Here is a 12,137-nt window from a genome sequence, read left to right as displayed (position 1 = left end):
GTTTTAAAGCATATTTCACCTTCTCACTTAAGCATAGTCTGAGACAGACCAAGATTTTCACCTGCTTCATAAATGAAGTAAAAATGACACAAATCCAAACAGAACGTTCACTTAGTCAACTATTCTTTAAGAATAAGCAACACCACCCTTCCCCCCAACACAAAAGCCAAAACCCACCCCAAAATGCTACGAACCATCATCCAAGGTCACAGAGTAGCTGCTGAAATTAGCATTTTCAATTTCAGGTTGAGCTGTGTGAGGGAATAGCGTCACTTGTATTTGAAGAAAAGCAAACCAACTGCTTTCTAATCTGCTCACAGCTGAGCAGGCATACAAGGCATCTAGACTTGAAAGTTCTTGGATACTCTTCTGTTTTGTGCTGTCACAACCCTCACAAGGTACATGGGCTAGTCACTCTTACAACTGCGAGAGTCTTTGAAGTCTGAGCACTTACACTGTGAAATAAGATGCAGTGGATTGCACAGCTGTTTTCCACCTTTTGTACAGCTTCAGCTGGAGGAACAGCTAGATGAAGTTGCTACCATGCTGTGGTGTGAAACATCTGCAAGTGGTAGAGGTGGTCTAGGCCTCTCTACACCAGGGTTCAGCGGAAGCAGAGCATGAAGCAGGGCGTCTGGCTACCCCAAGAATAGCTCAGGCCACTGGTTGCCTTTTGCTCCTTCCACTGGGCCATTTAATTCCTGCTTTAGGGCTGTGCATGAAGGGATTAAGCGAGCAAAGGCATGCAGGAAAGCTACAGTGTGATTTAGAAACTATACTTCAGGTTGTTTCCTTGGAGCTGACCCTTCTGCTCCTTTACAGATGACCATACTCAATTTTTACAAACAAAACCCACAGCAACAGCGCTAGCACTGCTTTATAAGAAACCAGAGTACTTTTTTAATGAGATGTTCATGACATCTGTTCTGGTTTTACACACCTCTAATTTTATGGGAAAAAGGCGGTGGAAGTTTGAGGCCATGTAAAATCATGACTTGAGGGCGCCAATACTGAAAGTTACCTGTTGCAGTGTTGTCACAGCTCTTCCTCATTCCTCCCACTTCACTGCAGTTTTCTAGAGCTCGAAGTAAATGCCCTACATCTGAAAGATTTGTAACCTTACACTGCTCCTATTATCCATGTTCCACTGTGCCTCTTCTTAGAGCAAAAAAAACACGCTTTTTTTTTTTTTTCTCTTTCTTTCTTTTGCTGGTAACGTGTATGCCCTGCTCCGTAAGCCTGTTTCTCCTCAGGTTGTGCCGCCTTGCTTGAAAAGTCGCTCGGACGGGGGTGTGTGGTGCAAGCGCCCATCGCTGCTTTGCTCGGAGAGGGGCCGGCAAAGCGGGGGCGGCCCCTCGCTTGCTGTCAGGGACGCCCGAGGCGGGGGAAAACCCCTCCCCAGCTGACTGGAAATCCTCTCAGGAGCCGCGCCGGCTCGTCCTCAGCAGCGCCATCTTCCCTTCCCCTCCTAAAGCGCGGCGGTTGAGCAGCCCGCCGGCCCCGAGCAGCCGTTAACGGCCGGCGGGAGGAGGCGCGCTCCCGCCCCGCCCCCACCCCCAATGGCCGCTAACGGCCCGAAGCACCGCCCCAGCCCTCCGAGGACGTGGCTGCAGGGACCAGTCCCCCACCCCCGTCTGTCTCTCCGTCCGTCCGTAGTCCCGCAGCGGCGTCTCCGCGGGCCATGGCGGTGAGGCGGCAGCGACGCGGGGCCGCCGGGCCGCCCGCTCTCCCATGCCGGCGGCCATGTCGGTTGTCTGGGGGGCGGGCGGGCGTCGCCATATGCCGAGCCGCCCCGCTGCTGTTCCTACTGGTGGCGGCTGCGGGCCGGGTCAGCGCCTCGGCCGCGGGCGGCCCGGAGGTGCACAGCCTGCGGGGGAGCTGGCGGCTGGGCAACGGGAACGGCTCGGTGGTGCTCCGAGGGGAGGTGCCGGGCTGCGTCCACACCGCCCTGCACCGCCAGGGCGTCATCCAGGTACGGTAGGCTGCCGCGCCTCACACCTCGCCCGGCCCCCACTCGCCCTTGGTGGGGCCATGTCCGGCTGTGCCCGGGGTCCGAGCCAGGCTGCGGTCTGGTGGCGCCCGAGGAGAAGCCTGGCAGCCGCCATGCCGCCCCGAAGTGGGCAGCCTGCCGCAAAGGAGAAATAATAGCCCCCCCCGTGTGAAATCTCCAAAATCGTGGTTAGAGGCAACCCCCTCGCCCCTGCAAAACACTGTTAATGTCCCGCGAGCTGCCTCAACCGCTGCAGGTTTTGCTAGCGTTGCTGGTGCAGCAGCCAGGCTTGGTTTCCTTAGCCCCTCCAGTGGCTAAGGGTTTGGCGGCTGCGATATCCTCAGGGCAGAGCGGTCCCCAATAGGGCCAGGGGTACAAATGCAAGCCTGTGCTCTGCGGTGTGTGAGATTCTGTGACACGAAACCAAGGTGCTGACACCAGATACCTACAATATCATCATAGCATGTAAGTCCTGTTTACCTACAGTATTACCTCAAAAGAGTGAAAAGTTAAACCCACTCCATTGAAGTTTGACTTGTTGATGCGAGAAGTCTAGGGATTTCAGGCACTTCAGTCCATTAAAAATCCCTTTTAAAACTTGCAGAGCACACCAGAACAGTGGAGATTGTATACTCCCCTGCTGCCTAAGGGAAGTATATTCTGAAACATGAGTATAAAACTGTTACATTTAAAAGACTAGTTCCTGCCTTAACGGTTTTAAGAAGCTTTGCTGCTTCTGTTTACTATTGCCGCTTTTAGGTTTTAGATCTATGAAAACATAGTGAACACTTTCTGGGACAAATGATCAAAACTGCAGCTGTAGGTTGGTACCAAGTACACTGATACCAGCCAAAGCTGCTTGTCACTTAGACCTGACAAGAAACATGGCAGTAACTGCGTCATTGTTAAAATAAGGTGATTTTTAAAAGGAAATCTGTGGAATGTGAAATGTGTACCTGGAACAAGGAAAAGAAATAAAACATAGTGAAGTTAACAAAATTGACTATAAGACTGATAACTACGCTTCCGTACTAGAAAACGTGAACTACTGATATATATCAGATAAATCTATATATGGTATTTCTTGTGGGCCCGATGTTGCATTTGTGTAGCATTTATTTAAAAAGCACATTCTGGATGCATGCATTTTGTACTTTCTATTCTTTAATTTTTATTCTTCAGATTATTATCCTGCTCTGCTCTGACTAAAGTTAGAGAGGTATAAGGAGAAAGTGACTCCACTTCAGGCAGGATAATTTTAGCATTTTTCTGTGTTGGCATAGGTTGGGAATCCCAGTACTAATAATAGATTCCAAAGAGTGCCATTGGCAGATAAAAGAAATAGTCAGCATTGGAAAAGTAAATACACTAAGAAGCGATAAGCTGGGCCATGGTGGTCTGTTGTTTCAACATCTGTGTGCTAAGTCATGTGACATTTTGAACATACACAATTAAGGTTTTAAAATGGCTATTCTGAAGTTTTAAAAAGTGCAGTGAGCAGGTAGACTGTATATGGAGGATCAGTGAAGAGAACTGTGCCAATTTCTCCCATGCAAAAGTGCCTAACATACACTGAACGTCTCAGATATTCGGCTGTGCTGGGAGATGTTGCTGTAAGAAGTGTGAATAATCATTCAGGAGAAACTGTGACCAATGCACTGACTCACTCAAGATAATGACGTAGCGAGAGACTCACATTTAACTACTCACATTAAGTACTCTTACAAAGTGAGAAAATGTGATTGCTAATTTAGCTGCATTGCTGTAAACTGACTGGCAGTTTTAGTCATCTTAAGCAGCAGTGTGATACTTGGAAATGAGGCTGCGATCATGAACTCTCGTGTGCCTGGGCAGAATCCCAAGCCTGCACGGAGGCGCGAAAGCTTGTTAGTCTGCTGGCCAGCAGCATGGGTCTTACTAATAGGTAGATGGGTGCTTAGCTAATTAAATCGATGATGGTTGGTTGTGGACACTTGGAACGTGTTTGTGTGAATACAAGTATGGACTTGCTCCCAACACATGCTGATATGGCCGGGTGTGAACCCGCCATGACCTGGAAACTGTTGCTAAATTGGTGGTGTTAGAATTAGTACACTCTGCCAAGGAGCAGAGTTAACTGAAATACCTCAGTAGTGTGGTTGCTTGTCCTCTGGACTGGACTCAGCCCTTGTCTGGCTAGTTCCAAGCTCAGAATGAGCTAACTTGTTTCTATGTATAGGTGTGTACAGGTAACTTAAGGTCAATTTAAACCCATTCTTACTCAGTTCAGCAAAGCCCAGTTTACAGAAAGAAGCGTTCGCACAAGTATTTGCACCAGGATAAATAAATTGCCTTAAAATAATATTTTTTGTTAAAAAGATAGATAGAATGGAGAGCATACCAAAGTATGTGAGCAGCCTTAGAAGATTTCAAATCTATCACAGATAGTGTTAAATGTTATCAATCCATGCCACCATAGTTGTAGCAAAGCGGAAAACCTGGGTTGTGTGGAGGGAGTCAGTGACGTAATTCATTATTGCAGTGCAGGGCTTCATGCTACAAAGTGTGGCTTAGCTGTTTGTCCTGAGGTTTCCTCATTGTGGTGAAAATGCTTATGACCAAATCTTTTCAAATGCAGGTGATTAAAATTATATTCTTATATCCCTATTTATACAGAAGCATGCACACAGCCTGAATTTTAGAGGCATAGAGCACTGGTTGCTCCGTTTCTTCAGCACTCATTTTTCTCTGGAAATTGTCCCTTTTTGGGGTTGTATCAAGTGTAGAGTTAGGAGTTCTATTATAGTTGCCTAGGAGTTCTATTATAGTTGCCTAAATACAAAAGCATTGGTCTTGAGTATTTTTTTTCATTTGCTCCTTTTGCTCTTTGCTGTGGAGTGTAGGATTTTTATTCGTCCTACTGAAAATGTCACTAGACCAGCAATCCAAAAGCTTATGGCTTGTAATCAAAAGTGAAGATTGGTCTGAAAAGCCATACCAGGAAATAGGAGAACAAAGATAGTGGGAACTAAATTATTCTGGATAGCAAGACCCATATGTTCAGCAACCTAGTGAATTCTATGCACCATTTTTCTGTGTGATTTGCAAATGGCAAATAGCACTACATCCTTTGCTTCTGTATCTTTGGGGGTTTTTCATGGGTTAGCACCCAAACCAGAAATTTAAACCAAAATCTGGGAGGGCCTACTCCAACAATCTAGCCTAGCGGGCCTCTCACAAATAAGGGGAAGGAGGGCAGCAAGAATGAGCTGACAGATATTAAACCTGCAAAATGTGGCTTAGGTTGCAAAAGCAGGCTGCAAGCAACTTATTTATCAGTGTGTGGTTCATTTCAAATTTGGGTCGATGCACAAACTGTTTTTGCCCAGGAACGCTCTAGCTGATTACATGTCTGTAGCCTTACTTTAATCTGCTGTGTGGGCTGTACATTTGAAGTGAAAGACATCTCCTGACACTAAGGGTTCATTACGCATCTCTCTGGATCCTCTTAGCATTCGTTCTAGAGATGTCTTTACTCTTTGGCGTATAAAATGTACATTGGATGAACACATTTTTCTGAGTGCACCAAATGCACGTATCTTAGAAAATGCTCTTGGGAAAGATACTTTTGAGTTTCCTATTGAAGTATCATTTTCTTCCGTGTTCAACCAACGTAGTTCAAGCGCTGGATTAACTGTGATAAAAGCTCTAAGGGCCAGAAGTAGCATCAGAGTATGTGTTCAGTTGTGTTGTTTTAATAACATTTCATTAGGACTCTGTAGCTCTTCCTACTATTTACATCTAAAATTTAGAAAAGGCATGAGAAATGCACATAAACAAGGGTAATAGCCACTTGAATAAAGTTAGCGCAAAGTTTGGGCATAAGTGCAGACATTTTACAAACTTGCACCAAATCTATTGCTAACCCTACCTCTTTGGAAAAAGATTTACAGAAACCATTTTGTCTGAAGATTTAGTTTTTAACTACTGTCAGCATAGTATTTTCTTTCAGGCACAGTTCTGATAAGCAATATGTGTCAGCAGGTAACTTGTGCATTAAATCTTTGTGCTAGAAACAGTCGTCTTTAGCATGTACTGTCCAAGTACTGCATGATGCCATTTCTGCTGGTAGGTGATTCCTATAAAATTTCGGTTCTGATGAATATGGCTATTGTAGCTGGATTTTCTTGTCTGCCAGCCGTTTGCTTTCGCGCAGAAAGGCTGTTTTGTCTTATTAGCTGTCACTTTGATCTGTAAAGAACTATTATGGGGGGTCTGCAACTGTGATGCTAATATAAGGGCTGGATAACACTGCAGTTTCTTCCCCATTATACAACAAGGACATGCACTTGACACAGAAGGTTACAGTGGTCTTGGTCATACCTGGATATTAAAACATATTAGAAGAGACAGAAACTTATGTATCTCAAGTAAGATTTCTGCAGTTCTGTAAAGTAGTGTGTATTTTTTGTAGCTTGTTCTGCATTTGTATAAAATATGCTGTTGCATTTTTTCTGATGCTTCATCGTAACTTAGATTTTTGAGGGCAAGCCAGGTAACAATTGCATTGGGTATTGTATGGTTCTAACACGTTAAATGGCATTCATTGATGAAATAGTTGATTAATATAAATATATTATTTTCTGTTAAAACATATGTGCTCTGCTGAGTTGTGCGAACATATGTGGAAGCATTCAAAAGCCTTAGTGAAACTTAGGATAAATATTAAATTGCACTCAGGTTTATATTTTGAAAGCTTGTGAAGTTAAAATAGATAAAAGTTATAGTAGCCTGTTAAATACAGCAGAGTATTCAAAGAATATTAAGTGATGAGTATTAATATCTCGTTAATTAACTCTTTAGTAGTATTTGGCTTCATGTATCAAACATCTTGAGCATAAGGTGACATTCAGTTTACTGCTTTGTTAGAGTAACTACTGAAAATGAATTACTTTAGGATGAACTTCCAGAACTCATGTTCCAAGAATATGATCCATTTATCACTACTGTTAGTTCAGCTTGACTTCAAGCTTTAAATATTGTGAAACTGGGCTTGCTGAAAATTGTATAAATGTCCCGATTGCTATCTCGTTTGAGATATCAAGAAGTGCGTGGATATAGGTAAGTATCTTAACTATTTAGCTTCCAGCCTGAAGTTGGCAACAGTATAATCATTAAACTGTAAATCATGAAACATCACTTGCAAGTTTTATTTTGGTAATCTGTTACATCAGCAGGATTTTCTCACAGCATACATTATAAAATATCAGGAGAGGTGATTTGAGAGAGAAGAGCATGCAAGGCAGTTTCAAATTAGATCATAACAAAAGTAGGATAAGGTGAAGGTTTTTGTTCCCTTTGTTACGTTTTATTATCACAGAATCACAGAATGGTAGGGGTTGGAAGGGACCTTTGGAGACCATCTAGTCCAACCCCCCCTACCAAAGCAGGCTCACCTAGAGCAGGTTGGACAGGAATGCATCCAGGCGGGTTTTTAGTATCTCCAGAGAAGGAGACTCCGCAGCCTCTCTGGCTGTCCTGTTGATGTTGAGATGTTCCTCATGTTGAGGTGGAATCCCTGTGTTCCAGCTTGTGCCCGTTACCCCTTGTCCTGTCGTGGGGCACCACTGAGAAGAGCCTGTCCCCATCCTTTTGATACCTGCCCTTTAGATATTTATAAGCATTATTATATGCTGATCTTCCACCTGGATCTAGCTGACTCTGTCTAGTGTCATTCAGGTGTTTGTGCCATGCTCCCCTGGACACCAGGTTGTGTGGGGGCCTGAGGCTGGCCCTTCATGAGGCCACTGTGCCTGGCACAACTCATTTGGGCTTTGAGCCTCACTTCTGATGTGTTCATGTCTCATCCATTTCCTGCTTAACAGGAGAAGCTCTTAGCTTGTATGACTGTAGCTTTTCAATATCCCCTTAAAATCATTGCAAGGAGGAGTTTCCATCTAGCCGCTTGGCAGGGCCTTCAGTTTAGTGCTGCCAGTGTTTTTGAAGTCCTGCTGATGTCCTGTTATCCGAACTGGAAAATGCTTCCTTTTGATGCTCTGTAGCAGGGCTTTTTACCTCATCTTAGCAGGTGATTTGCTGCTTGCTTACAGCATTGAAGTTGGGAGCAGAGAACAAACAGGGAGGGAGCCTGAGCAGTTCAGAGTTTTTCTTCAAATTGCAGGGAGCAGGAAAATGCACGGCTGTCATGTTTGGTGGGATCTAAAAATAGCTGTAGTTGACTCCACCGCTCTCTGACTTGCTTCCAGGAACATGTTGAGCTAATGAATGTGAAGTATATTTAATATATGTGCAGTCTATTTCCTACCATCTTTCAAATTGTCCCAGTGCCCTTAAGAGTTTAAAATTCGTCTTTTTTTTTCATCCAGTTGCCTGAAATAAACCTTTAATTTTAATGTGAGCTGATTTAATGTGGGATGAAGTTCTGTTTCAGATAAATCCAAACAATTTGACTTCTATTGGTACATCTCCCTGCACTCAAAACAGTTGCATTTAGTAATGAAAAAGTCAATAATCTTGCAAGTCTATTGAAGAAGTAATTTTCCTTTCTTACAGGACTTTGTTGTGGTCGTACATTTTTCCTGAACCTTGAGAACTGCTTTAAAAGCATTGCTTTAACATTGCTACGTGCCTGATTTTACAAGCAACATTTGTCATGCTTAAAATGACGAGCCAGTATTAGCATTTAGCAGCTTTTCTGTGTGATATATAAGCTGGTTTACTAGTTCTGTAAGCAATGATATCAGTAAGCTGTTAAGTTTTATATAAAGGTACACAGAACTAGGAGCTTCCCATCTGAAAAGCTGGATGCCTGTGAGGAAGAAACAGTATGCGTAAGTGTCAGAAGGGGCTAATTAGCACCTTCTAAGACACATATTTTAGCAGTCAATACATTTCTTGAAGCTTGAAGGCTTTAGACTAATACAGAAGAAGAAACCCCTTTTAGGAATAAAGATCTGCAGTATCTCTGAGGAGATTTAAAGAAGCAGCTCTGTTTGTAAACTGCTGTAAGAGCCTATCTGATGATGTAATTTCTGCCTCTGATGAAACATTCCTGCATTTCTCTCTGCTGCTAGACAACCAGTTTTGTGTTCTCCAGACATCAGGTCATCATTAACATCTTAGTGTCCGTGCTTTCATGGAGAAACAGTGCAGGTTTCTTTTACGCAGAGTCTTGATCTTCGATGAGACACTGATGTCGATTGTTCGACCACTAACCAAATTGGTTTTGGCTTTACAGTCTGCTGTTGCTAGTGCATTTACAACTTCCATCTTATGCCTTTTGTTAAGAATTTCACACATACAAGTGGAAATGATTGAAATTTAACATGCAAATTTTCCAAAGCATAACCTAAAATAAAATAGTAAAAAATGTTAAAGCAAGACAGTTGTTAAAAATGTACTTTTAAGGACATGTTGTGGGTTTTCATGATCTCAGACATTTGACACTTGCCTTTTGTTGTCTCAAACTCTTAACAGAGTTTCTTTTATGAGCCTAAATTTTGCATTTTAATATGCATTTATTAGCCTTAAATTTTTCATCATAATAAAAGTCTGAGATAGATCCCCCAAGCATTTTGCGTATGAAGGTAATGGTATGGATATCTTAAAGTTCAGTAATTGTTCTAGTAAGCTCACGATGATTTAGAGAATACACTAGATTACCAATACAGAGGTCACAGTTTTACTGAGGTAACAGGACCTTTCCTTCTTGACTCCTACTTCCTTGCAGTAAGAAATTCGATTGATCGAGCATAGCATGATATAGAGGCAAGGTGGCAACTTTCCCTCTATGTGGGCTCAAGGAATGATTTTTATATTGCTGAGGGACTCCTGCTGCTGAGGACAGTCACATAGATGTTACGATTTTGCTTTGCTATGTAAATAGGTTTGTGTTTATACTACGGAGCCTGACCCTCTTAGTTGTAAAACAAATGTGAGATATGAAACAATGTTTTTCAGAAGATTTCAAATTCAGAAGTGTCATTTGTATCTATACAGACTCCTGAAATGGGGAGAAAAATTGAGCTTCAGCAAGAATTATAAAAAAAAGCTGGGCAGATTTTCTTCAGTGTGAATCTGATATTCAGGGCAGATAGTTAGCTATGCTGGTACTGTAGAAGACTCACATCAAAGGGAACCTTAATGCAGCAATGTCTCTCTTAGCTGTAGTCCAAAAGGGATTGGTCTTTGTTTTGGGAAAGCAGTTTAGCTGTGCAGCTGCTGAAGACGATTGAACTGAGCTGTCAGTCACTGCCCTGGATACCTGCACTCTGAACTGTCTGACACGGGGATGTAACACCATACCTTTCTGCTGCCTTTGTATGAGGTGCAAGGTGGTGGGTTGTCAGGTCCACGTAACTGATTCCTTCAGCCTGGTGAGGAACGTTGTGACCCACCATAAGGTAATAAATACAGCATGAAGCCGAAAAGGTCGAGGACATAACTGAGACCAACTGTGCCTTTATTCTTCCTGGGTAGGGTGACTAAAGGGAAAAGAACACATTTGGTATAAATGCAGCATTATTCTCAAAAGCAGTCATTTAATTTTATAGAACAAACTAAATTGTGTTGCTTTTCTTTCTTCTCTTTCTCCCTCCCTCCAAATATAACCATTTCAATAACCATACCACATCAAGACTAGTTGACAAGAAACAACTGGAGTATTTGCAATTATTTTAAACTGTAGAGATTTGTTCACTGCTGTCCCTAGAGGCCTAAAATGCCTTTTCTTTGCCTCTTAAAATCCTATTAGTCTTACTTTCTCTGTCATTATGAAGGTTATCATGTTTCTGTTCCTCTCATTAAGTCACAAGCTGTCTTATTTTTTTTTTCGATTTCCAGACCAGTCACTTCTTATGTAAAAACAAATCCTGCTCCTTCTAGTTTGAGTATGAATGGTTACAGCAAACAGGTTTTGACCTATATAAGTGAAGTCAAATATTACCAAAGCTTTGCTTTCGTGTATTATTTCAAAGGTGAAAAGGAATATTAGGACTAAGTAAGTAAGGTGGATTTTGCATTTGCAGACTGTCTGAAATAAGAAGCGCTCATCTAATGGATATTATGATGCATTTCATGTAGTAACAGTTTTACTAAGTGACTCTTGTAATTTTCTTTTTGTTGGTCTGTTATTAGGATCCATACTATAGATTTAATGACGTGATGTACAGATGGATCTCACTAGATAACTGGACTTACAGCAGGACATTCAAAACTCCTTTTGATGTCAGGTATGCAGTAAAGATACGTCTAACAGCTCTGTGCCATCTTTCATGCAGAATTGCTAATTACTGCATTAGCTCAAACTCTGCTTAATACTTTTGTATCTAGTAAAAAAAAAATGCAATAATGTGGAGCTACAAAGCTGTTGCTAAAGAACACTTCAATAGTTGCTTTTTTGTATTTTTTTAATTGTTAAAAATTACTTATGAAATGCCAACTAAGGAAGGATAATACTTAGGCTAATTGGAAGCTAGCCCATCTGATATCTGGTGGGTATGTGAACATGCTGTGTGAGCCACTTCAGCTGTCATCTTAATTTGACTATTTAAAGATATAATGTAGCCACACTAAGTCAAACATTTTTGGAGGTAGTTGAGACAAGTGCTGCCGAAGAAAATGGCAACATGCATTTTAATATTGTCTGTCTCCCGTGTGTTTTTAACTCTAGGTATTTTAACATTTTTTTTATGCATATGTTATCTTCTGTAGAAAGTGGCAGAAAGTGAATTTGGTTTTCGAGGGAGTAGATACAGTAGCACAGATCCTGATCAACAATATCACTCTTGGGAGAACAGACAACATGTTCAACAGATATGTAAGTAATGTGTTTATTTCTGAAGGTACTTCTGTTTTTTCTTCAAAGCCCTTTTGTGCTGAGCACTTATAGTGCATTCAAGTACACATAAAAATAGGTCCTTGGATGCAGAAAGTGTTGACCTGAGGACTGCAAGTGTAATCAAATAACTGTTTGAAAGAGAAGTGTAATTACCTTTTCAGTAACAGCAGGGTCAGATCTAGAGGTGAACGTGTCTGGTTCTAAATGAGTGGACCCATGCAAGAGGATCAGTTCAGCTAATAGTATAAGTCCTGCTTCTTGGGATCTGTCACAGCTCCAAGAAAATGTAAGCTTAAATCTGTTATATTA

General features: G+C 42.0%; 1 protein-coding gene across 14 annotated transcripts in view; it reads left to right on the top strand.

Moving 5' to 3' along the window:
* Positions 1–12,137, top strand: part of MANBA (mannosidase beta) — a 75,485-nt gene that overhangs the window by 12,585 nt on the left and 50,763 nt on the right. For 11 of the 14 annotated variants that reach the window (XM_054203823.1, XM_054203827.1, XM_054203821.1 and 8 more), the window contains exons 1-3: positions 1,567–1,972; positions 11,126–11,220; positions 11,702–11,807. In XM_054203823.1, coding sequence (XP_054059798.1) covers positions 1,682–1,972; positions 11,126–11,220; positions 11,702–11,807 — 492 coding nt within the window. In that variant the 5' untranslated portion in view covers positions 1,567–1,681. Of the gene's footprint in view, positions 1–1,565; positions 1,973–2,038; positions 2,456–11,125; positions 11,221–11,701; positions 11,808–12,137 lie in introns of those variants that run through there. The other 3 variants (XM_054203832.1, XM_054203831.1, XM_054203830.1) reach the window with 3 other exon arrangements.

The sequence above is a fragment of the Rissa tridactyla genome, chromosome 5 (assembly GCF_028500815.1).
Source record: "Rissa tridactyla isolate bRisTri1 chromosome 5, bRisTri1.patW.cur.20221130, whole genome shotgun sequence".
NCBI classification, from domain to species: Eukaryota; Metazoa; Chordata; class Aves; order Charadriiformes; family Laridae; genus Rissa; species Rissa tridactyla.
Note: the sequence above shows the minus strand (reverse complement) of the source record. Positions and strands in the feature narration are given on the sequence as shown.